The sequence below is a fragment of the Juglans regia genome, chromosome 7, assembly GCF_001411555.2.
Source record: "Juglans regia cultivar Chandler chromosome 7, Walnut 2.0, whole genome shotgun sequence".
Classification (NCBI taxonomy): domain Eukaryota; kingdom Viridiplantae; phylum Streptophyta; class Magnoliopsida; order Fagales; family Juglandaceae; genus Juglans; species Juglans regia.
The window spans coordinates 26,105,127-26,132,432 of record NC_049907.1 but is presented as its reverse complement, the minus strand read 5'-3'; the positions used below and the strand labels follow the sequence as shown (position 1 = coordinate 26,132,432).

The window sequence follows — 27,306 nt, the reverse complement described above, 5'->3', positions numbered from 1 at the left end:
TATTTCACGAACCTAAGCCCAATTGGAAATCCAATCGCTTGACCCAATTAACAAGTTGGAATAAGATCATCATGGGCAAGAAATTGATTATTTGTTGTTAATTTCCTGCTGGAATAAAGAAAGAAAACAAAGAGAGAGAGAATTCGACCCTTCATCATGTGCACCAAAACTTTAATTTACTTGATTCAGTTACATCAATGCTTATAATAATTTCTGATACAACACAGTTTTGATTTGCAGATTTAAGGCCAGACTGATTCGACACAAACTCTACACTCCTGCAGATTCTCCATATCTTCCGAGACCTCGTTATCCTTGGTTACCTCATATCTGTGTGGCTGTTGGGAGGTGAAACAGATTGTAGCAGCAACATTCTTAGACCCTGAAGAGGAAGAGGACAGACATGTGGTTTTAGGACGAACAAGTTGGGACAGAAGTAGCAAGAGAGAAGCCATGGAAAGTTGAGAGTCGAGGTTTATCTACCAGTTGAAGGAGTGGGAAAGAGACTGATTGCTTTGGTTTTAGCTTTTAGGCTTGGCAAAAGTGCAAGAACCCATATCTATATATATATAAAAGAAAGAAATAAAGAAAGGGTGGGGGGAGCCCACTGTTTGTCTTGTTACCTGTTTGAAGGATTGTTTACTGGGGTAATGAATACAAGGGGTTCCAAATTAAAGCCGCTGATTTTAACCCGGCGAATGGTGCTGCAGCTGGATTTTCATGTGCGTTGATTGACTTGATTCTCCACCACAGGTCCCAGAAAGTACAATGTTTTTGTCGACCCCCACCCCCCCACACCTACGTTTACGAGAAGCCCGACCCCGACGCATGGTTATCGACTAGACTAAAATAAACTAAAGTAAAATAGTTATATCTGGTTTGTATGAGATGATGATCTGAGATGTTTTATAAAAATAAATGAGATTTCTGAATTCAAATTTATGAATAGTAATGAAAATCTTTCAATCCAAATCTGTTAATATTTTTAAGAAAAAATTATAAAATTTAAAATTTAAAATAATTTTAATTTAAAAGAAAAACTAACAAAATAAATCTCTTAAATAAAATTGTAAATAAAAATAGAAGTACATATATACTATTTTAAACTAAAACAGACATTTTTATTTGTATTTTTCCAACCCTAATTATAAGTCATTCCAGAAAATGATTGGACCATCATGAGTCCCGAGACCAAGCATTGGCTGTGGCTGGTTGGGTGCTGTTTTCCCTTGTCATTTACGTTAGGGTATGGATCGGGCACCCTGCTTTTTACGTTAGGGCGTTTCCAAATTTCCATTCCAGTACTCGAATGGTGTTGGAAACTTTGAAAAGTCCATCAAAATTTGGATTGCTCGGCTGGACTGGTGGAAGATAATTAAAAAAAAAATTAAAAAAACAAAGATAGAAAAGAAAATAGGAAGAAAAATGGATATGGTTTAGGCCTACAGACCATGGTCATGATAAATGATAATTGATGATTCATGTAGTATCAATGGATTAATTCTAAGAAAAAATGATAAATTTATAATTAATCTACAACTATTTTAATGATATGACATAATTACATTGATTAATTTAAAATGAATTGTAAAATAATTATAAAAAATTTATTAAGTGTATCGTTAACCTAATTTTACTTAACTCGAAAAATAATTAGTGAGTTTGAGATTACCATAGATAATAAAGTTATTAATCTTAAAATGTTAACTGTTTACAAATGCTAATCAAATGGGCAGTGCCTCATGTGAACAATGAAATCACCATTCATAAGCATTGTTTAAACACTCGTCATTGTATCGGTTTTCAAAGCTATTTATTATTCGGCAAATATGTGTTTAAAACGTTTTTAAAATTGTTAGTAGTTTTTGGCATAACTTTTTAACATAAGTTGAATTTGTTACTTTAAATTTTTTCAATGTTTTTAAATGAGAACTCTTTCTAAATCTTACAAAACATATTATCAAAGAGAACTTTTAAACCGGTAAAAGTTTTTTTTTTTTAATTTCTAAACTCAAAAGCAAATTGACACTAAGGCCACGTTTGGATATTTAGAATATCTCAATATTTCTGTGAATAATATGATTTAAGTTAAGATGTTTTATTAGTTTTGAGAAATGAGAGAAAAATAATTGAATAAAAATATTATAGAGTTAAAAAAATTGTTTGAATATAATTGTTTGGATATTATTTTATTTTGAAATTTGAAAAAGTTGTATTGTTTTTTGTGTTTTGTTTAGTAATTTGACAAAGTTGTAATGATTAGATAATAATTATATAAAAAACTTGAAAACTTGAAATTGAAAGGTGTTTTGTATTTTAATATTGTTTGAGAAAGAAATATCTAAAAATACTTGAGAATAATTGCATTTTCAAACAGACTAAGTGTGTCAAGATTTGTATTATTTGAGATCACGTCTTGAAGGTGCTTCCTGCACCCCTAGAACGCAGGTGAACAATACAACTAGGAAGAGAAAAAAGAATAATGAGTAGAGAAAGCGGGGTGGTCGTGCCCTGCCACCCAACCGTTCACATTTAGTTCATCAAGTTGATTTTAGGTCAGTCTTCTCTTTTTATTATGTTAATTTCATTCATATTCAGTATTCACTCATTACAAACTTTGAGCTATTTTGGATTCAGAGATGAAATGAGATGGATTTAAATTAAATATGAAAGTTAAAAAAAATATTATTACAATATTATTTTTTAATATTATTACTGTTTTGAGATTTAAAAAAAGTTGAATTGAGAATTGAAAAAGCTGAATTGTTTATTATATTTTGTGTGAAAGTTTTGAAAAGTTGTAATGATGAGATGAGATAAAATACTTTTTGAATCCAAACGGGGCCTTTTTTGTCTTTCTCTGAACAACTCAATATAAAGTCAAGAGCCTCTTCTATCCACTTTTTCTCAACATCTAAGTGTATAGCTGTTTTTGCTAAGGTATGTGCTATTGTGTTTCTACTTGTAGGTACAAATTGCACCTTCCACTCAGACCAAACGTGTAAGAATTTCTTCATGTCTTTGATGATGCTTCCATAATAAGAAAGGTCTTCATTTACATCATTGACTTCATTAACTATAACCTGTGTATCCCTTTCTAAAATCACTTTACTAAAGTTAATATCATTGCAAAATTCCATTTTTTTTCCTTACTGCATGACTTTTTGCTATGGCTGGTTCTCAACATTGCTTATTTGATCAGAACCTGCTACCATCACCTCCCCCTTCTCATCTCTAATGATGATTCCTATCCTCCTCTTCCTTGTCTTTACATCAAGTGTTGCATCCCAATTTGCCTTTACAAGGTTCTGTCATTGTGTTTTCCAATGTTGCTCACCCCTTTCTGCATTGTTTGGTCTCTCAAACCTCTTTAAAGCTTGTTGAGCTAACGATATTCATTTAATCCTTCTTGTGTTGATCTGATCACACTGCTGGGACTAAGAAACTTCTTTTTCGAAAATGAACATGTTCCTTCTAATCCATGAACTTCTCATAATTGTTATTGTTTCTTCCATTTCAACCTTATTGAGTTTATTTATCAACTATTCCCATAACTTTAGTAGGTCTTCGTCAGCTATCCTCCATTTCTGAATGGGATTCAAAGCCATAGCCCAAACATCATTTAAAACAGGGCAGTGTCACAACACATGCATCACAGTCTCTTCTTCTTCATTCCCTGGCTTTCACATGAATATCTTCATTTTCCCAGGTACATCCAACTCCCGAATATCCTTCCACCTGCTATCTGTCTCAAGCTCTCCTGATGATTCACCTTGCAAGGCCTTCGTCCTTACTACTTCTAGAAAATATGCACTTTTAACTATGAATAATCCCTTTTTGGAGGGATTCCAAACCAATTAATCTTCTATGTTCAATTTGCTTAGAGGGATGCTACATATAAGGTCTGCCTCCTCCTCGAATATTTTTCTTATGAGTTCCTCATTCCACTCATTTTCCTCATGTATAAGTTTCTTTACTCTTGCTTCTCCACTTAATATCGAATTGGGGACTGCACAAAAAAGGAAGAAGGAGAGGATAACCACTTCTAACCCCCAAATCTGAATTTTATTATCATTTTCGACCCTCCATCTAAGCCCCTCTTTTAACAACACAATATATCCCCACACACTTCTCCATATTAAGGATTGTGCATTCCCTAGTTTTGCCTTCAACAGTAAAGAATTTTTAAAGTATTTCTCTCTGAAAATTACTGCAGTCATGGAATTAGGATTTTGAATTATTCTCCATCCCTGCTTAACTAGCAAAGTTGAGTTAAAAACTCTCCAAATCTCTAAACCCCAGACCTCTCTTTCCTTTTTGTTGCCATATCTTCTCCCGACTTCTCCACTATATGCTACTATCATTTAGTTGGTTTCCCCACAAAAACTTTGAAAACATTACATTCAGTTCTTTGCAGAGTTTCTTAGGCAACTTGAACACACTCATGGTGTATGAGGGTATAGCTTGCAAGACAGCGTTAATCTTAATTTCATTTCCTGCTGTCAAGGGTAAACAGTTCTTCCAATTATTAATTTTTTGCCACTCTTTCCTTTATACAACCTGATTGAGCTGAATTATTGCATATTTTATACATTTAGAATCCATATATTTGATTATTTCATTACATTATTATTGGTTTTAGATGGAAAAATGATTAAGATGCATAAATTCGAGTTGTGATTTAAATTGATTTATAGCATAGTTAATGCTTAATTTTATAACTTGTGATTTAATTAGAAAATATTTCTTCTCATGTATAACACATTTTTTATATTCTATTCTTTCTTTTTTATTTTATTTTTTTTATTTCTATTTTTTTTTTCTTTTCAACCCAAAAAATGCAAAAGAGAAATGTCAAAAAGGCACAAAAAGAAGAAAAGGCAGGTCGGAAAAGTTTAATAAAAAAAAAAAAAAAAAAAACTAAAGACACGCACGCGGAAAGGGGCAAAAGAGGGATCAAGCGGAAAATTCAAATTTTGGCTTGTGGACCTAGCAAAAAGGGTTTTTTCTTTTTCACTTGGCTTTTGGCGTGAAGGCACGAATTATTATTGGGACTTTTTCTTACGGAGGCAATACGTACAGAGTAACGCGGCGGCTTGAAGAACCTCGAGGGGTCTAAACTGTAGTTTCTTAATCTCCTCTACTACTTTCTATCTTTATCTCCATTCATTTAGCTTACTTTTTTATTTCTCTAATCTCTATTTAATTTTAATTTGAATTTATAGTATATTTTTTATATTTTTAATTTAGAATTATTTGATTTTGGATATTTTATTTTCAATATGTTTAAGTTTGATGTAATTATTTTTCTTGCTCTTTTAAGATTTCGTTTAACTGTGATTACAATTGCTATGGATTGATTTTGAGAATTTATGATTTAAATACAAGGGTGAATCCTAGAATCTTGATTTTGGGGCTTTTCAATTTTTCAGTTCGTATTTTTTCAATTACTTTCTAATATAGTTTAATTCTTAGCTTAATTTTATTAATCTCTTAATTTTATTACATGTTAGATTGATTAAAGCTTAATTAGGATTTAATTAATTTCGATTTTATTAATTAATTTTCCGATTAATTGAGATTGTTTAGCTTAGTTGATTCCTTGATTGTTAATTTTAATTTGTTAGTCTTTTACGTTTCACTTCAACACTCAAAAATCTAAAAATATGAATCTAGTCTATGACTATTACCCTTTTCATTTTCGTTGCACTCTACCACTCATTGCACATATCACCACTTTTATTTTCTCTTTGTGAATATTTTTACCTTTTACACAAGTTTGATTTTAAATAATTTTTCCTGAGGAGACAATCTAGGAATTTATTCCTAATTATTACGCGACATCCTCCTACACTTGAGACAGCCTTTGTGTTACTCATTTTTGAGTGAGTCAACACCTAAAAATGTTATATTTTGATTTTCCTACCATGGTAGGGTGCCCCGAGTATTTCTCATAACTTCCTTTCACTACAGTCCCCCCTTCCTTTAAAATCTTCATTTTGTCTTAGCTTTGGTGTTAGTACTTAAGAAAATAGCAATTTTTTTCTTATTCAAGAACTGGCTTGAGGCTTTTTCATACCTTAACAATATCTCTTACAATTTCCTACATTCTTCCTCTCTAACTCTTCCAAAGTAACACAATCGTTAACAAATAACAAGTGGTTTATCCTTGTTCCCCTCTTACCACTTACACACCTCTTGTTTCCCCCCTTAAGGTCAAAATTATTGATTCAACTATTCTCTTATAGTATAGTCCATGATAAATTCACAGACTGGGGATTTTAATTTCGGAGGTTTAAGATTGGGAGAACTTCAAGTTAGCGTTTCTTGCAAGATAAAGTCAAAAACTAGGTTTGGATAGTGAGATGAGATGAGTTGAATTGAGATGAAAGTTTAAAATTGAATAAAATATTATTAGAATATTAGTTTTTAATATTATTAATATTTTAGAATTTGAAAAAATTGAAATTTTTATTGTATTTTGTGCATGAATTTAAAAAATTTATAATAATTAGATAAGATGAAATAAAATACTTTTTACATCCAAACCTAGCCAACTTTGATCTAAGATTTTAAAATCTCAACCCTAGTGAATTTTTTGGAGCTTATTAATTAATTATCATTATATATGTGGTGGTATTTCCGCCGCTTTATTATTAATGAAGGTGAAACAATCATTAAAACTATACGGGCCATTTAAGACTTTTTTAGGGTTTATATTGTACTTAATATTGTAAAAAAAAAAAAAAGAGCGGTGCTGCTACAAAGTTTGTGGAATTACTTTTTTGTAATCTCTTTATGATTAGAGCATTTCTCTTGTAAAAATGAACAAAATTGAAAGTTTTATTATGATAATAGTATGTCAAGTAAATTAGTTAGTCGGATCAAATTATAGATTATTCAAGTAGATCCGAAAATGAAAAGGTTATAATTGGTTTAATTTGGGTTCATGTCAAATTTATCATAATTCAATTAAACTCAATCTTAATTGTATTATTTTGTATCATATTTGTGTTGGATTTGCAGACCGTGCATTAAGGTAAAGAAAAGCCATTTTCAACATCCTACTTCCGAACCAATCTTGTGTGTATAAATTTACCCATGTTTCATTTTAGCTTGGGATTGATATTTGACACAAGGTGGTAGCTAATTGAGGCATAAATAAGAAACGCTATAGTTCCTTTATGTTCTGATAATGTGGATGATAGAAGGGTTTGGGCTCATGAACGTAATGAATTACTCAGTGTATGAAGTTGCTATAGATTCATCTATGCTCAACTTGGTCATCAGTGTGCTGAATCATCAAATATGCAGACTCAATAAGTATTCTAGAAACATTTGTAGAAAATGAAAGTGCCAAATAAGATTAAAATTCTTAGGAAAATGAAAGTGCCAAATAAGATTAAAATTCTTACATGGCGTGCATGCAAAGATGGACTACCTACTACTATAAACTTGGTGAAGAAACATGTCCTGGCAGATAGTACTTATAGATTCTGTTTAACAGCAAATGAAGATATCACTCATGCAGTGGTCAATTGTGGGGTTGTTCAAGGTATGTGGCGTTTTTATCTTTCTGAGTTAATACTTGATAAACAGTTGTCATTATTTGAAATGGCTTTGCAACTCTCTGAAAGGAATATGTATGAGAAATTGTCTGTTTTATTTGCTTTGGCTTGAGGTTTCTGGTATTGAATAAACAAGTTTGTGCATGATCAACAGCTGCCAAGTCCTAAAATAGTTTACCGAGAATGCCTCTATTCTGCTGAGAATCCATGATCAAGTCAGGCAGAAGACCAGAGTTCATATTCTAAGACACTATAAGTGGCAACCCCTCAATTTGATTTGTTTAAACTGAATGTTGATGCTGCAGTTTTTCCCGAATGGGATAAGGCAGGTGTTGGGGTAGTGTTGAGGGATGTTACTGGTAGAGTCCTTATGGCACTTAGTAAAGCAGAAATTACAATGAAGGGTTCAGAGGGTTTAGAGCTATTTGCCATTTTCAGAGGTTTGCAACAATGTGCCACTATGAGAGTCTCAAATATTCTTGTGGAGTGTATTGAAGCTCTCAATGATGATAGCATGACTAACTCCCTGCTAGGTGTGCTATATTATGAGATAAAGAAGCTTACTAAATGTTTTGCTGCTTGTATGTTTTCCCATGTAAATAGAGAAGGAAATTAGGTAGCTCATAAGTTGGCTAGAAATGCTTTCAAGGTTGAAAGTATGATGTTTGGTAGGATTGTATTCCAGACTATATTTTTCAAGTTTTATGGCTTGATAATTGTCTATAATCGTTTTTCCTATTGATTAATGATATTATCATTTTCTATAAAAAAAAAAAAAATTTATTTTTTGAACTTTTTAATATTTTTAACTTTAAAAAAATATAAAATTTTATTTTTTAGTTACTTTCTTAATAATTAAATAAAAAAACTAAAATATATGAACAATAAGATTATACAGTAAATTTAAGAAGTTAGCTGGACTAGCATTTTCATTTTCGTATCAACAACAACAATATACAAGTACACGTCTTTTGGAGGTTTGCACTCATGTCACCCTAGGTACTAGTGCATTATATAAGGGCTGTACACCAAGATGACAAATTTATTTGCATCCAGCTTTATTTGCTTCTGTCCTTTGGACTTGGGAATGACCTTTTGCGTAATAGTATACTTGGAATAACTAGTTTGCAATAAGACTTGGAAAATGCCCTCGTACTTATTTTGGGTACTTTTTTCCAATGACTTATCATTGTACTTATATTCATGAGTAGTTTTCTTTATCCAATGAGTAATAATACTAATCATTTTAATTTTTATTATATTCTCATTATTTTATGATGTAATATTAAATAATTAAAAATTATTTATTATATTTTATTTATCAATCTATCATCTAATATCGGATGATAAGATAATGAGAAAAATAATGATGACCAGATTCAATCTTATCCAATCCAAGCACCTTATCATGTTATCAAGATATATGAGGAGGGGTGAGATTCTCTAACTAACATCTCATTAAAACAAGTGTAGTGAAATAAAAAATAAAACGGATTTTGAACTAAGAAACTAGTCCTTGCCCATTTCCGACAAAGGGGCACTGTTTTAAATGATGATTTTTTTTACAGTCTGTTTTGTACAAACTATAGTCCCACAATTGGATGCAATGGATGGTGGCGGTGCACTGCAGTTTACATCCATGAGTTGCTTGCATGAATCACATGGCCTACATGCTTCTACCACGCAGGAAGCCGGCAAAGTTTGTTCTGGTAAAAGCTGCTTAGCACTTGGCCTTGTTGTGGCTTGCAATAGCACCCACATCCTCATTCAAGACAAGTTAAGCTAGAATACCTGAGATACAGTATGTTCTAGAAATCAAATGAATTGGTGTAGGATCACTATCTAGAATTGCGAAAATTGGGATCCCTTGCAATAATATACATCCATCTTTATTCCATAACGTAACTTATATAATAGATATTTTTATTGGGATATTTGATAGGAATGAATTAGAAGCAGACCGAGCTATAATCTAGCCTCGATCCTGTCAAGGACATAATAGTAGGAAGTCAATGTACCTGTTTGTTGAGAGGGCAGAGGCCACAGCCATTCCAGCACATGAAACTGGTCATAGTTTGCAAAACTTACATATATTTATGATTTAATAATGAAGAAGATGAGACGATGAAGATGGGCGGGCATCCATCCCAACCATCTCCCCTATTAAAAGGCAAAGGTGAGTATTCTTTAGACCAGGCACGAAAATGTTGTGTGATTAATACACAGCAAAAGAACCTTCTTTTGAAGAAAAGGACTAATATCCTCGAGAAAAGGTCCAAAGGCAAACAAATATTAAATTAATCTATCAATAGAAAAAACATATAGAAACAAATATATAACACATCCCACTGAAATTACCACTCGCGGGGCAGAAGGATACGCCTCAGCCCTACAGAAGCAAGGCACTGCAACCAGATTTCTGATCACAAAACACCATAGTACAGTGCAACAGCGGCGCACGCCACCCCAGATTGTGCTCATGCAAAACCAATCTCAAGTGTTTTAACAAGCAAAACCCACCTCTAGTTGAAATAACTAACAAGCATAGAGAAATGTAAATTTCACCACCTCCCATTCCCACACCAAATCACCAAGAGATAGAGAGAGAATGCATAAAGAAACATCTATTACACTGTAGTTGAAAGCCTACTTGGGATTGATTTTTGGGCATAAAATAACAAAAAGAGAAGGCTTTAAGAACCTAAAAAGAGAGAGGATGAGTCAAGGGGACATGAAATCAGAGGAAGATCACACACCATCACTGCGGCTTTTGCTGTCACTGTTGCTGATGGCCGTAACGCCACCATTAGAACTACCATCGTTGTTGTCTGGCACGTTGATTTGCGTGGGCTTTTTGGAGGAGCCCTTGCAGAGCTTGACTGGGTATTTAATGGCATTGAGTTCCAGCTTACGGAGAGCAGCTTTACCAAGATCAACGCCACATATGTCAGAGAGCCTAACAAGGTAAAGCAGTACGTCCGAAAGCTCTTCACCCAGGTGTTCCTTCTCTTCGTCTTTCCAATCGGGCAGTCCACTTGGAACCTCCCCCTTCCACTGGAATATCTCGGACAGCTCTCCCACTTCTCCCACCTGAAACCACCCCAACACACCTAGATACTCCAAAAATAACAGCGAAAAAGCAAAAGGTTGAAAATGAAACCTCCACTATTATGTCTTTCTACCTAAGGCCATAGTCGGGTCTTGTTATTACATTGGACAACTAGTAAACAAACCCACATCCCACCGTATACCATTTTGAAAATCTTTTGATGGACTCCAATGCACTTTATAAAGCGATTCAAAATTAGGTGAGATAATCAAATATCATGGAAGCCCCATGCAGCTGCTTTTCTTTTCTTTCTTTTTTTTATTTTATTTTTGGTGGTGGTGGTGGGGTTAAGGTGATGAGTTGCTGTTATTCCATGATTTTTGTTGCCTTAGGACATTTCCAAAGACGAGCTGGACTTTTACAGATCGTTCATGGTCAAAATCTGGAATTGCGTCTTGAAAATAACAACTAAAGAAGTGGCTAAGACCTCATAGAGAGTAAAAGACTGATCCCAGCTTGAGAGACCTTCTTATGTTAATGGAAAAGCCATAATCTCCAATGGTTCTATATGTCAAATCCTCACAATGGGCATGTCATCAGAAAAATCGAACTCAAAGTGGAATATAGGGAGACATTACCCTCAGTGGGTCAGAGTTTCTCTGCGCCAGTGTTTCCCTCATGGAAGTTAACCTTAAAATATATATAGATCTGTCGTCTAAAAACTCGTACTGATATTGAAGTTCACCCAAAACCCTAAGGGGTTTATGGATTAGTGCCAAGGCATGGGGAACAGTAGTTAAATGGAAGAAAGAAGGAGATGGATGATACTAGCTGTTGATCATCCATTGGTTTTCAGTTTACTTCTGATATTTTTCCCTTCTTAGTGTCTTTTCATTTCTTCCCTCAGGCTTCTTATCTGCTATCAAAAAGTCTTGCTTTTTTACTTTATATTTTCAAAAAGAAAATCGTTTTTTCTCCGTATCACTGACATCACAAGGTGTTGAATCCCCAAAATACAAAAATGCATGAAGGGTAGAAGACAAAAATGATCAATATGGGTGATTAAGATTCCATTGTTTATTTGGAAGAGAACCCAAATAATTAAAAAAAAAAAAACGAAGTATTTTTACCAGAGCCAGAAGGAGATTTCTAGGGCTATGAAATTGATCCCAGTCCCTTTCCTTTGCAAACTCCGCCATTCTCTTCCTCAACCCTTCGAGAGTAACACCTTCTGATCTCTCTGCAAAACCTGTCATTGAATTCTCTGATCTTCTGCTTTGCTTCTCTTATTCACAAAATGTTCGCTGGATAATGTAATGTAAATACTCACAAATGAAATGCTTTGCTTCTCTTCTCTCCGCAAGAACCGAAGGCTGTAAATAGTAAATACACAAGCGGGGGGACCCGGTCCAAGCCTTTTACCGGAGACACATAAGAAAGCTCATTCACTGGGGCTTTTGTTTACCGGATGCTGCCCGTCCATTGGATTTGGCGACGGGCGCGTGTCGGTGGCGTCCTTGCCATTTGGAGGAACCACCGGTTATTTAGGTCTCGATTGTATTTGTAACTCATCTCAATCTATTTTAACTCATTTCATCTTATCATTACAACTTTTTTAAATTTCTACACAAAATATAATAAACAATTTAATTTCTTCAAATTTCAAAACATATTTTCTAAATTTTTATATAAAATATAATAAATAATTCAACTTTTATTCTATTATTTATAAATCATCTTAACTTATTTTTAAACCCGAATCACTCGTAGTCTACGAATCCAATTCCTTTTTTGGTCTCTCAGGGGAAGGTTTTTTTTTTTTAAAAAAAAGATATTACAAGAAAATCTTACGTTTATCTCCCTCCAATCAACCTATTATTTATTTTTATTTAAATACATATATATTTTAAAAATAAGATAAAATAATAAAAATATAAATCACATGTGTATAATATAAAGCTTCAAGTAGATTTTTTCTTTATTTTCTTTTTAGATTTATCTTGGTTTTTTTGTTTTTTTAAAAGGATTTATCTTGGCTTAGTTTAACCAGGTCTCTCCCATGTAAAAAATATGGGATGAAAATATTTTTTTCAAAAAATTCTATTAGTCATCTCTAAATCACATATTATATATGATTTTTTTTTATTATTTTTTTTAATAAATATATAGTGTATGGATGATAAGTAGAAGAATTTCTTTAGTTTAACAAGAATAAAAGATAAAATAAAAGAATAAAATAAAGTGTGATGTGTAATATGTGGATAAGAGATAAAAAAAATTATATTTACAGTTGTGGAGTGTGTAAATACCGTAAAATCTTTTTAAGAAAATTAAATAAATATAAGATTTATATAAAAAAATAACTTTTAATAATAAATCTTACTTTTTTAATAAATAACTATACATCACTTATACATTTTACAACTACGTATAACATCCGATAAAATAACTTTTTTTCAACGAATAGGAGTGATATATATTTTCAGCAAAGATGGCCCTACGCGACAATGATAACAGTAGTCCATCCATTAAAAATATTCTAATAGGAAGACCTTGACGATGGAAAGTTTACAAGTTGCTTTTGAGTCATAATTTAGACTAATTTTATTTAAAAATTTAAGAAAGTTTTAGATGGCTAATACTATAGTTTAAAATGAATGACCATAAATTCATAGATCAACGAGCCAACACTCGGTACATTTCCGCTCTTATTTAAAAATAAAAAAGTGTGATCTCAATCCAATTGAATCAATTTCTAGAATGAAACTAAATCGAGTCGTGTAAAGTTTGGTTGGTTTAGGTAATTAGATGAGATAAAAATTCTATAAATATTAGTATATTAACATGTAAATAATAGTGAAATATTCATCATAACGTAAGCATACTTAACATAAGATTTTTTATAAAATATTTAATTCTGAGAACTTAAAATTGTGATAATTCATATGTATACTTATGTTATGCATGATTTGTCTTAAATTATCTGACTTATCATACTTATCTTACTGGCCCACATACTTAACTCTATATACTAGGTTATGCATCAGCCCCACATCTCACGGCATCAAGAGGGGGGTCGCTAATGGTATTCTACCATACTATGATGAAACATGCTTACGTCTATGGCTTGCACGCCTACCCATAAATCGTATTGATACCATACATATAAATGGTCATATTATTCACTGTTATGATCTTATCTTATACTTGATTATAAGAAAACTTATGTGTTTTATGGAACGTGAGATGCATGAGATGTATGAGATGCATAATACATACATAACTATTAGAGCAATGCTAGATACAATCTTCATTTGGAGACTGCAATACAAGCCTAGGTAATCTTATCTTTAATTTTTTTTAAAATTACAAAACTATCCTCCCTAAAATGATGTTTTTTCTCATTTAATGAAGGGCCTGCACATGCAGTCTCCAAGTGGGGACTGCAAATAGAATTTCTCTAACTATAATATACGGAATGAAACATAATGAATTACATGCTTGTAAATATCATAACATGCATGATACATAAACACTGACTTCCAAAGGACATGCTTTAATAATATATATAACTAGCTAATATATATTAATCCTAATTTATGATCAACTTATTTACCTTGTAATGTTATTTCCTAAAACTTTCGATACAAAATTGATCATGGTGCAATAGTGGTATGACGGTGGTTGTGTGTAGGAGGGAGAAAGAGACGAGGTTGATCATGTCATGTTTCGTTGGGGGGGGGGGGATGTGGTTTACGGCATGCTAAAGATAAAAAGAAAGCTAAAAAAAAAAAATTCATAGGCTTGAAGAAATAGGTATTTATAGGACTATAAGGGTTGGGTTTAGGAATTTTTAGGTGAAGATAATTCTAAAATTGTAATTCTAGCGTGTTGAATTTTTAATGACCGATATTTAAATAATAAAAAGAGTCTAACTTATTTAATAAATAATAAATTAGATTTAACCTAGTTATTGAGTTTAATTAAAATTTCTAATCAATCTTAATAATTTATCGCTTGTGGGCTTATTCAATATAGCCAATTAAATATAATTTATGCTCAATAAAATTATCGATATTCCGACCTTAAGAATTATTGGGCCAGGTAGTTATAATTATAATGTTAAAAAATTATTTGAATATAGTTTTTTAATATTAATTTTGGTTTGCAATTTGAAAGTTTTGTAATTTTTTTTTAGATTGTAATTATTAGATGAAAAAATATTAAAATTTTGAAATTGAAAATTTTTTTATATTTAAATGATATTTGTGAAGAAAATTATAAGAAGTTTTGAGACAAGATCTCGTCTCACCTAAGTTTCCAAAAAATCCCCTAACGAATATGCGGATCAAAGTGTGATACCCTGCTCATTCCTTCTTACGTACGCTTCTTCTTTTTTACGTATGTTCCGTCTTTATGACGTAAGCAAATCTCGAGGGCAGAGATTTTGTGATTTGTCTGCCCCTTCTATCTAGCGACTGTGAGACTCGTCATGCGTGCCGAATCATGATGGCGTGTTTCGAAAGATATCGTATGACTTCTACGGCACGTCCAGTATTTTAAATATGCTAGAAATATTTATAAGGAGTATTTCCAGTGTTATTGAATTAAGATTGATCTTAAATACGACAATCATAATATTCTTGAAGAGTTCCAAAAATATTATAATTGTCAGAAATCATTTTAATAATAATATTAAAATGATTTCAACTATTTTAGATATTATGAGATTTAAATTATGTTGAAAACTTTTACTAATCAAATGGTTTTATTCTCTTTAATATGTTAAGTGAGATTTCATCATTTTATTAATGATGAAGAATATTATTTTATAAACTAAAGTTAGTTTAAAATAATATTCTACCTTAATTCCTCTAAACGCTTTTAATTAAGTTAATATTTATGCATTTTAAATAAGTGTTTGAGATCTATCGTTAGATCGTTACGTGGATTCCCAGATGAAGGGACTGGGTTAAATACCCAGACCCCCTCTCTTTCTCCCTCATTTTCCCATAGCTCTCTCTCTCTCCTCCCTCTCCCCTGCGTACGTTGTACACAGCCCATCCCCACTCGCCGAAGCTCCATGCCTTAGCCCGGTGCCGCCGTGCGTCGCAAGACCTCACCGCTGGCACCACCAACTGCACTTCGTTCCGGCGAGCCCCCTTAGCCCAGCCTCGCTCTCTCATGCTCTCCCTTTCTCCCTTTTGAAAGTGCAAAGCCAGAACGGGCTTGGTGTCCATTGCGCTGCCGTGTGCCACCAAATGGTGCCACCACCTCCACGGCAGCTTCCCCTCCCACCGGCCATCCTCCTCCACCGAAACTGGCCCCCACCGTGCAGCCCTCCCTCTCCCCTCACGGTAAGTAGCCGAAATGGGTTTTTAATCCATTTCCCCTCCTTGCGCCGCCGTACGCGGCCACCCACGGTCACTGAGCGCCACCATGGTCTTCCCCTTCCCTCCCCCTTCCTCCTCCACGTGACCCATGGCCAGAAGCCCCTCCTCCACGCACGAGCTTCCCCTTCTCCACACACGGGTTGCACAGCTCTCACCGCCGTGCACCGCCACCCATGGTGATTGACCACCACCTTTAGCCTCCTCAAGCCACTACCAAGCCATCTCAGCCATCCACGGCCCCGATCTACCACCCATGCACGCACACTCTCCCTCACTCTCTCACGGGTTTCTCCCCCTTCCTCCGCCGTGAGCCACCGTGGCGCCACCCCAATGCCACCAGGAGCTCCACCAGCATCCCCTCAGCCCAACCCTAGGTCCAAACCACCACTTTGAGTGGTGGGTAGTCACTGCACGTGATGGACAGCCACTGCGCGTTGTTGACCGCCACTGTACACGGTTAGATCTGTCGTGTTACGCTCCTTGCCATCATCACAAGCCCTTCACAAGCCCTTCCAAGATCACACCTAGCTATCCAAATGCCTAAACAGTTAATGTATGTGGGTTAGCCGCCACGTATGACACTTCCAACATCATCGGCTATGACGATCAACAAGCAACGCACGGGTTATCCCGTCGATGGTATAACCCTCTATCCCTCGTTAATTATGTTAGATATTGATTAGTCGACTAGGTTGTGGACTGTGCTGTTGGTACTGTGGAGTGTGATATTGTGATGTGGTGTTGTGTGATGAAGTGTTGGGCATATCTGTGTAGTGTGGTGGTGTGATGTGATATGATGCGTATGTGTGGTGTTGGGCATATATGTGTTGGGTGGAGATGTATTGTGTCGTGTAGTGTGCGGTGAAGTGATGGGCATAATTGGAAAGTGTGATGTGAAGTGTTGTGGACTGTGCCGTGTAGTGTGGTTGTGGAGTATGTATTGTATTGGTGACGTGGCAGATGGAATGGGAATAGTACACCCTGGGTGTACTTTTGTGTGTGGCGTAATGTGAGACAAGGAGAGTATATATAAAATATACCCTCCTGGCATAGTGTGGAACGAGAAGAGTACACGCTGAGTGTACTCTGTGTGGGGTATGGTATATGAAGGGAGTACATGTGGAATATACTCCGTATGACGGGGTGATGCACCCTGTGGTGGATATGCCATAATGGTGATGTGGCGTAATGCATGTGAATGGAGTACCGTGGAGTGTACTCCATGTGGTGGAGTGGTGCACCATATGGCGGGTATGCCATGATGGTGATATAGCGTGGTGTATGTGAATGGAGTACACCATCATGTTCCATACACAGAATATTTTAAATCCCAACTTAAACACCAACCTCATGTTTCTTCTTGAAGATCCATGCTGTGTGATATGTTGTCAGTTATATTTTCAAGATCCCTACATAAGTACTATACCTCACTGAATGGCAGTTATTCTTCGCATGATCCTCAATCTTGCAAATGATACAATGCATTTTCTTCACTGATTGGGTCTCTTTTGGGTTCTTTGCTCCCAAAATTTTTGATCGTCCTTTCGTTGGCTCCCGTTGAGGATACTGTAAAGTTTGTGAAAAATTTGATACAACTTGAGATCTTAACATATGAGAATAATTCGTTGACATGTCTCCGCCTTTTATATTTTTCTCGACAATATCTTCCATAAAAAACAACTCCTTGTGGACCTTATCTAAGGCAAGAGAGAGGTGGTTCATTCTTTGACTTGATTTTGAGCCAAGTTCTAAAATATCATAAAATTTCATCATCAACTTGTTTTTTCGTATGATCGGATCTTCTTGTGTCATTGCAAGCCCTTGTGAATTTGGTATTTCAAGTATACCTCGACTCTTAGCATTGATTGTCCATCTCTAACATATCTAACTTTTTTTTCTTGGCAAAGACACATAGGATATGCCTACAAAGAATACCTAGAAACTCAAACATATGACATGTATATGTTGCCTTCACTTCTCCACTCTTCAAAGTCACATAATAAATAGGGTTTTCTTTGTCATAAGGTGTCACTCCATACATCTTATTTTCAAACTCTTTCTAAACTTTGATTGTTTTGTACTGTTGTCAATTAAATAGCTCATCTTGAAAGATGATGAAAGATTTCTTTGTATAGACTTTGGGCGCCTCTTCTTCAATTTTGTGACAGGTTTTCAAAATCTCTCTAGTCAATTTCGTTCTCACATCCTTCTCTTTCTCCTTGAAATAATGTGCATCTAACGTTTTCCCGTATTGATACACAAAGTCACTTACCATCGTGCTTGAACGAACATAATCCTTGAAAAACTTAATCATGCTCTCGCCCTTTTGCATGGTTGACATACCGACACAAAGCGTGGTTCGCAAGTAAGCCGGAACGCACTTACCCTATAGGCTGTAAAGATTTTGTAGCCAATTATCACCGACTAGACCATACCTCACCAGTATTGAACTTCATTACTCCTCGAACTCATCAATCCTTATTGTCTCATGGATACAATAATGTAACTCTCTTTGAAAGTCTTTATTCCACCTCGAAGGCCCATGCTGTTGCTTTTTTTTTTTTTTTTTTTGGTTCAAGCCAGGGGGGGTGTCTTAAGGTGATGTAGTTGCTGTTGTTCCATGATTTTTGTTGCTCACGACAGTTCCAAAGACAAGCTGGACTTTTACAAATCTTTCATTGCCAAAATTTGGAACTGCGTCTTGAAAAAAACAACTAGAGAAGTGCCTCAAACCTTAGAGAGAGTAAAAGATTGATCCCAGCTTGAGAAACTTTCTTATCATTTTAATGGAAAAGCCATAATCTCCAATGGTTCTATATGTCAAATCCTCATATGGGCATGTGATCAGAAAAATTTAACTCATAGTGGAATATAGGGAGACATTTCCCCTAGTGGGTCAGAGTTTCTCCTCTGGGCCAGTGTTTGCCTCATGGAAGTTAAAATATAGATCTGTCATCTAAAAACTCGTACTAATATTGAAGTTAAACCAAAACCCTAAGGGGTTTATGGTTTAGTGCCAAAGCATGGGGAAATAGTTAAATGGTAGAAAGAAGGAGATGGATGATACTAGCTGTAGTGTATGAATAAAAAATAGAAGAATTCTTTTAGTTTAGTAAGAATAAAAAAATAAAATAAAAAAATAAAAATACAGTGTGATATGTAGTGTGTAGATGATGGATAAAAAGAAAATGATATTTGCAGTCGTGAAGTATGTAAACACCACGCAATCTTTTTGAAAAAAATAAATAAATATAAGATTTACATGAAAATAAAATTAATAATAAAGTTTTTTTTTTTCAAAATAAGTGCATGCTTCCACAGTAGCATGACTCTGGATAAAATGACTTTTTGTTTTCAACCAATAGGAGTGATATATTCAGCAAAGGTGGCCTTATGCGACAATGATAACATCATAACAGTAGTCCAACACCATCCATTAAAAATATTCTAATAGGAAGAGCTGGACGATCAAAAGTTTAAAAGTTGCATGAGTTTGAGTCATAATTTAGACTAATTTTATTTAAAAATTTAAGAAAATTTTAGAAGGCTGTTATGGACATGTTTCACCGCCGCCACCTCACGATCACCAGCAACCAAAGATTAGATGGCTTCGGGGTTCGATGGGAAGCCTCCAATACCTAAGTCAGTGACTGCAAGAATAATCTTTAATCTCCAAGAATCAGATTCTTTTTACGTACCTAGGTTTTCCTTATATATAGAGCTTCTGAACCATTATGTTGCTTAAATGATAATAGATATATCAATTATTCAAACTTGGGGATGACTTTAATGAATCGTTATTGTAACTGCTCTTATCCTGTATCGCAGCTGGGTGGTTATCTAGTTGGTTTTGGGGAGTGGGCTAGGTCCTCTCAAATCAGGCCTAGGCCAAGTCCCAGACCCATATTGTACTGACCGAGAGAAATGTCCTCTCCAGTTACTTGCGAAGTCTCATTACACCCGGGTGTGACAGGACTTGAACCCAACCACCATTTCAATTTTTGAGGCATGTCAGGGCCCCGTTTCATCTCTATTCCTCGGGCACGTCAACCATCATCTCACGTACCCTCCTATTAATGCTCCTTGGACCTTCATTTTCCCTCTCCTTTTGAACTTCTGTCTCTTTCACATTTCTTGCTCTCTTTACGAGTTCTTGCTCTCTTTCTGAGTTCTTGCTCTTTTTATGAGTTCTTGCTCTCTTTCCTTCCTCTGTGGCTTCTTCCCCTTCCAAAGGTAAGGGTGTGGTTTCTACTTCTGACCCTTCACCACCCCGCGACTCCTCTCCCCGAGTTGTCGTTGCTCCTCCGGCGTCCATATTTGCGAGCTCTCACTGGTCTTCAACCGTCACTTCTCGCGACTGGAGAAAATGCTTGAAACAACTTCAACATTTCCAACTCTGTCGATTTGAGGGCCCCTACTCCAAACTAGAAAGCTATCGACACGAAAGGTATGGCCGTTTCTGTTGCCCTTTCCTTTGCTATGTTTACCATGGGGCTTCGATTGCCCTTCGTGCGACTAGTTCGTGACATGTTAGACGTCCTAGGGCTCGCCCCTGCTCAATTGGTGACTAACTCCTGGAGAATTTTGATGGCTTGCTACGTTTTGTGGCAAAGGGTATTGGAACCCTTGGGTGATCAATACCTAGACTTAACAGCTCGTGAGTTTTTTTCACTTCACTGGTTTAGCTGTTTGGATGAGAATCTTGGCAATTTTAAGGCCAAGAGGGCATTGGTTGATTTGGAGTGAAAGTATTCGCATGTAAAAGATTGGACCAATAAATTTTTCTTACTTACTAGCTCAAGTTGGGAATTTCCTATTAGGGCGTGCAAGTCTCCTGTTCCCAATGGGGATGCCTTTGAGGTTATTCTTTCCCCACGTGAGGAGGCTCATGTGAAGTTGGTTTATTCTTGGGCTCAGGCTCATCCCAACTTATATTTTTTGGATGTGCTTTTGACCCCTGGCAACATTGAGAAGTTCCTAATGGTTCCTAGTCAGGCCCATATATTAAGACGTGAGTTTTTGTGTGCCCCCCGCCGGCGGATGAGTTGAGAAAAAAGAAACGCCCTGGTGCAGATGGTTAAAAAAAGAGAAAACTCGAAAGGGCTCTTATCTTGCCTCGTTTAGATGAGTCCATCTCATCGACACGTGACTCCTTGCTCTGCTTTGCACTAAGTGGAGGCAATAGGTTGGCTCCTCTTCGAGAGCAGCCAAGCTAATTGACGCCCCAAGCGAGTGGAGGTGATATTAAATTGGCTCCCCCTTTGTCTAAACTGAGTGGAAAGACCTTCCAGGTGAGTGGGAGAACGAAGGCGGCACCTCAGAAGAAACTGAGCAAACTATCTACTTTTGTGGCGTCATCAACTCTTTCCTTGGATGACGTGATGTCTCTAGCCGAAGAGGATCTTAAGGCCATTATTACCGCAGAAGCCGCCGTTGCGGCCATTATTCAGCCTTTAAACACATCTTGAGATGTTTCTACAAAGAAGGGCGATGATAACCCTCTGGAGGAGGATGACATGATCCTTCCGAAGCCTGATTTGCTGGTGCCTCCATCTACTCAAACGGACTTCCAATCCTTTGAGGCTCCTCTACCTGCATTGCCTTTGTCCCCGCCTTCCACTGCTCGGTCCCTTGATGTTCTCGTGGAACCTTCTCGAGTGGAAAATGTTGTGGGAGAACATGTCAAGCAGGAATATGTTGAGGAAGCAACAACAGGTTTTGGCTCACCACTTGCTTCAATGATATCTAGTGGAGCTACTCCTGATTTACCTTTTGTTTTCTCAACCCTTTCTCTCGCCAGTGGGAGCAAGGTTTCAATCCCTTCTCCCCCCTTTAGTGTTTCTCCTAGGAGAGAGGGCGAGCCGCCCTTAATTGTTCCTGAGGAAGATTCGAGTTACTCTGGGACCATCTCACTGGGATGAGGCTAAAGTGTGTTTGGGCCCATACGTTGAGGCACTTGCTAGTCTCCCGCTTGGTTAGGCCAATGGAGCTTCTCCTCGGAGGTTTTTTTTGCTAATACTCTTGTTCTGGCCTCTAGCCCGAGGAGACCTTCTAGCCCTCATTTGTCGGGTTCCTCACCTTCCTCACATGCTCGTCATGAAGAGGCTTTCAAAGCCGCCGTTCAACATCTTCGAAGTATTTTTGCGCCAGTAATCTTCTCGTGTGTGTTTTTGTTGTTATTTCTTGAAAATATATTAACATTCAACGCATTTTTTTTGGGTTCTATCGCCTTGTTGCCGACTTGGTGGAAGAAAGATTACGTCTGTAGGAGGAAAATGATCGAATGGCCAATGAGTTGGCCCTACTGGAAGCTCTTTCCCACACGGCTGACAATGAATTGGTTGCTCTCCGTGTCCAAGTTGAGTCACTTCGGGAAGAGTTGGCGAGTTTTGTTGTGGATGCCGACTACTACCACCAAGAAGTGGCTGTACTCAGGAAGGAGCAAGATGATCTTGCTACCCACCTAAACCAAATGAAGAACATTGAGTAGGAGCGAGATGACTTTATGCTCATCTCCGTAAGCTGAGATGGCTGTGCAGGAAAGGGATGATTTGGCCACTCGCTTTCGTCAAGTATAAGTGGCTACGTGGGAAAGGGATGACTTGGTCGCCCATGTGAAGGCATTCAACAAAGAGAGAGACGAATTGGCCACTCGGGTGGAGCTTGCTTTGAAAGAGTGAGTTGATTTGGTTGTGACTTGTGACTGGATAAAGGCAGAGATTGAAGAGGTGAAGGTAGCCAAGTCTGACTATGCCTCTCACATGGCTTCCCTAGAGGATGAGCAGCGAGAGCTACTTATATAATTGGGTGTGGCGGAAGGTGTGAAAGCAGAGACTGAAAAGGCTTTGCCTGAGGTGAAGAAAAATCTCAAAAATAGTGATAACGAGTATCTTCAACTTAGTGCAGTTGTCGTTATGCCAAAAGGAAAATCTCTATTTTTGAGAAACAAGTATATGAGCTGACTCTCGCCTTGGAAGAATTGTAGCAAGACCACAACCTAGTTCTTCTCCAATTGGTTGCCGCTCCTAAAGTTCGAGCCTGAGTCAGAGGTATTGGTTTCAAACTTGGCGTGAAACAATTTCAAGAGCTTCTTCTTGCCAACCCAGAGACGAACTTGCAAACTTTGAGCTGGAAGTCTATTCGTGCCATCGAGGTTGCTTTGCATGTTTGTGACTCCTTAGGTCGGGCTGAAATTCCAGACGCTTTTCCTCGCTCCCCATAAGACTTGTCTATTTTGAAAGTTTCGTACCCCGTGAGGGATTTGTTTAACTTTTGTAAAGTTTTGTATGTGATAAGACTTCCTTATATTATTAATGAGACTTGGAGAAAATCTTTATTGATGCATTGTTTCCTTTTTGACTTTGTTTATTGGATAATAAGCATTCTTTGTTGTTTCTTGGTAATCTGTGCATAGATATAGACATGATGTTGTTCATACTTTAAGTACCAGGCGAAATTGTTCATACCTTAAGTGTTAGGCTAGCGGGTGAGTTCCTCGACTATGTCGCCTTTTTGGCAAGAAGATGTTAACGGGAGATCCCTTGACCGTTTTTTCTTTGAATTATTAGGCTGGTGAGAGATACCTCGACCACGTCACCTTTTGGCGAGAAGTGTTAATGGGAGATATCTCAACCATTTTATCTTTAATTATTAGGCTAGTGAGAGATCCCTCGATCACGTCACCTTTTTGGCGAGAAGGGGTTAACATGAGATCTCTCAACTGTTTTACATTTAATTATTAGGCTAGTGAGAGATCCCTCGACCACGCCACCTTTTTGGCGAGATGGGGTTAACGGGAGATCCCTCGACCGTTTTACCTTTAATTATTAGGCTAATGAGAGATCTCTCGACCACGTCACCTTTTTTGGCGAAAAGGGATTAATAGAATATCTCTCGACTGTTTTACCTTTAATTATTAGGCTAGTGGGAGATCTCTCGACCATGTCACCTTTTTGGCGAGAAGGGGTTAACAGAAGATCTTTCGACTGTTTTACCTTTAATTATTAGGCTAGTGGGAGATCTCTCGACCACGTCACATTTTTGGCGAGAATGTGTTAACGGGAGATCCCTCGACCGTTTTACCTTTAGTTATTAGGTTCGTGGGAGATCCCTCGACCACGTCACCTTTTTGTGGAGAAGGGGTTAACGGGAGATCCATCGACCATTTTACCTTTAATTATTATGCTAGTGGGAGATCCCTCGACCACTTCACCTAATTGGCGAGAAGTGGTTAACGGGAGATCCCTCGACCGTTTTACTTTTAATTATTAGGCTAGTGGGAGATCCTTACCATGTCACCTTTTTGGCGAGAAGGTGTTAGCGAGAGATCACTCGACCACATCACCTTTTTTGGTGAGAAAGGGGTTAACGGGAGATCGCTCGAACGTTTTACCTTTAATTATTAGGCTAGTGGGAGATCCTTCGATCACGTCAGATTTTTTGGCGAGAATTGGTTATGGGAGATCCCTCGACTGCTTTACCTTTAATTATTAAGCTAGTAGGAGATCCCTCGATCACGTCATATTGTTGGCGATAAGGTGTTAACGAGAGATCTCTCGACCGTTTTACCTTTAATTATTAGCCTAGCGGGAGATCCCTCAGCCACTTCACCTTTTGTCTTTAGCTCTTGGATGCATTTATTGAAAAATGATATCAATAAGTAAACTGATAAATAAAAAAGCTAAATATCTTTCACTTAGACGTAGTACTTTCGTAGATGCTCTGCATTCCATGGGTGGGGTAGCTCGTGCCCTACGGCATCCTTGAGATGGTAAGCTCTCGATTTGTGGCTTGCTACTACAATATAAGGGCCTTCTCATCGAGGGCCTAACTTCCCTTCTTCTCTCGTGGTGACACTAGTTTCCTTCAGCATTAAGTCACCCGCTTTAAAAGATCTGGGCCTCACTCGCTTGTTGAAGTATTGCTCGGCCTTCTTTTTAGAAGCTGCAACTCTGACATCTGCATCCGCCCTTATCGCTTCCAATTCTCGGGCCTAACTTCCAATTCTCGCTTCCAAGTCATCGAGAATTGCATCTGAGCCCACTTGACATATATAAGCTCTCCTCTAAATAATTGTCCAATTCTAATTTAATAGGTTGCAGTGTATCAATACTTCTAACAAAAGATTTAAATAATGATTGGCCACTTTGCATGCTTCTCTCAGCACTTGAGGAACAACTGGATATGTTTATTCGAGCATTTTCCTACTTTCTTTGTGTCTTATTAGTCGAATTGTAGTCCTGAATATACTCATCATATAACTTATGCAACACTTAAGAGACATACTCAATATTCTTGGAAGCTTCCAGCTTTTGATAAATTAAAAGAAAACAAAACTAGATCAGCACCATCTTGAATCTAGGGTCTAACACCACAGCAATTACCATCAATAGATTACACTCCCCTCATATTTCTCAAACTTAGCACTCATTTTTCTTGATTTCATATACTCATTCTCATCTCTACTCTTCTTACCTAAGATGTCCTTTATTCTCCATACTTTAGAAAGTAATAAGTTTGTTGTTGGGTAATCACCCCTGAATACAATATTGGTCACTTTATTGAAAAATTGACAAACATTTTCAACTTGTCCCCACTTTTCAACAGTTGATACCCTGCTCCTTCCTTCTTATGTACGCTTCTTCTTTCTGACGTATGTTCCGTCTTTATGACGTAAGCAAATCCCGAGGGCAGAGATTTTTGTGATTGTTTGCCCCTTCTATCTAGCGACTGCTAGACTCGTCATGCGTGTTGAACCATGATGGCGTGTTTCGAAAGATATCGTGTGACTTCTAAGGCACGCGCAATGTTTTAAATATGCTAAAAATATTTATAAGGAGTATTTCCAGTGTCATTGAAGTAAGATTGATCTTAAATACGATAATCATAATATTCTTGAAGAGCTCCAAAAATATTATAATCTTCGGAAATCATTTTAATAATATTATTAAAATGATTTCAATTATTTAAGATATTATAAGATTTAAATTATATTGAAAGCTTTTATTAATCAAATGGTTTTATTCTCTTTAATATATTAAGTGAGACTTCATCATTTTATTAATGATGAAGAATATTATTTTATAAACTAAAATTAGTTTAAAATAATATTCTACCTTAATTCCTCTAAGCGTTTTTAATAAGTGAATATTTACGCATTTTCAAATCAGTATTTGAGATCCACCGTTAGATCGTTACGTGGATCCCCAGATGAAGGGACTGGGTTAAATACCCAGACCCTCTCTCTGTCTCCCTCACTTTTCCCCAGCTCTCTCTCTCTCTCTCTCTCTCTCTCTCTCTCTCTCTCTCTCTCTCTCTCTCTCTCTCTCTCTCTCCCTCTCCTCATGCACTGTGTCTACCTTTCTCCCCTCTTGGCTTTCTCCATACTCAGCCCTGGCATAGCACTGCGTAATGTCCAGAATCTTTTTGGGCTTTGAATAAAAAATAAAAGCGGGTTGGGATCATCAGTGCCATTCTCTCTTAAAATCTCTCCTCTTCACTGATGGATTTAGCATTGGGGTGGGATTTGGGGTTGGATGTCCAGCCTCCCCTGACATCTGTTCCACATTAAACATTAAAACTTACTTTCTTTCCCTTTTCTCTTTACATTTGGTTGTCTCAACAGACTGGGACTCACGTTTGTTTTGCTTGGTTTGCGTCTCCTTTTGGCATTCTAACTAGACACTTGGACTATCCTGGGTGGTTGGATGACTTTAGTTGAACTGCCATTTTGGTGTTGAAACGGTGGTTTTTGACTAGATCCATACTGTATACCTGTCAGGCCTTCACGAGCCCTTCCAAGACCACACTTAGCTATCCAAATGCCTAAACAGTTAACGTACGTGGGTTAGCCACCACGTACAACACTTCCGACATCATAAGCTGTGACGATCAACAAGCAACGCACGGGTTATCCCTTCGATGGTATAACCCTCTATCCACGTTAATTATGTTAGATATTGATTAGTTGACTAGGTTGTGGACTGTGCTGTTGGTATTTGTGGAGTTATGGTATTATGATGTGGTGCTGTGTGATAAAGTGTTGTGCCGTGTAGTGTACTGTGAAGTGTTGGGCGTAATTGTGAAGTGTGCTGTGTAGTGTTGTGGTATGTGTTGTATTGGTGACGTGGCAGATGGAATGGGAATAGTACACCCGGGTGTACTTTGTGTGTGGCGTAATGTGTGACAATGAGAGTATATGTAAAATATACTCTCCTGGCGTAGTGCGGAACGGGAAGAGTACACGCTGAATGTACTTTATGTGGGGTATGGTATATAAATGGAGTACATGTGGAAT

General features: G+C 36.8%; 1 protein-coding gene and 1 pseudogene across 4 annotated transcripts; both read right to left on the bottom strand.

The window, feature by feature from the left end:
• Positions 1-27,306, bottom strand: part of LOC108987330 — a 98,526-nt pseudogene that overhangs the window by 67,847 nt on the left and 3,373 nt on the right.
• LOC108987684 (dCTP pyrophosphatase 1-like) lies at positions 8,954-12,051 on the bottom strand. 4 transcript variants are annotated; one of them, XM_035691636.1, is made up of 4 exons: positions 11,748-12,002; positions 10,325-10,658; positions 9,587-9,632; positions 9,024-9,359 (listed from the first exon to the last, which is right to left on the bottom strand). In XM_035691636.1, the coding sequence occupies exons 1-4, from the start codon at positions 11,871-11,873 to the stop codon at positions 9,332-9,334; spliced, it is 534 nt and encodes a 177-aa protein (XP_035547529.1). In that variant the 5' UTR covers positions 11,874-12,002; the 3' UTR covers positions 9,024-9,331. The 4 variants fall into 4 exon arrangements, with proteins under 4 accessions (XP_018816206.1, XP_035547529.1, XP_035547530.1 ...); XM_035691637.1 differs by lacking the exon at positions 9,024-9,359 and having other exon boundaries at positions 9,375-9,632; positions 11,748-11,866; positions 11,948-12,051; XM_018960661.2 differs by lacking the exon at positions 9,587-9,632 and having other exon boundaries at positions 8,954-9,359; positions 11,748-12,000.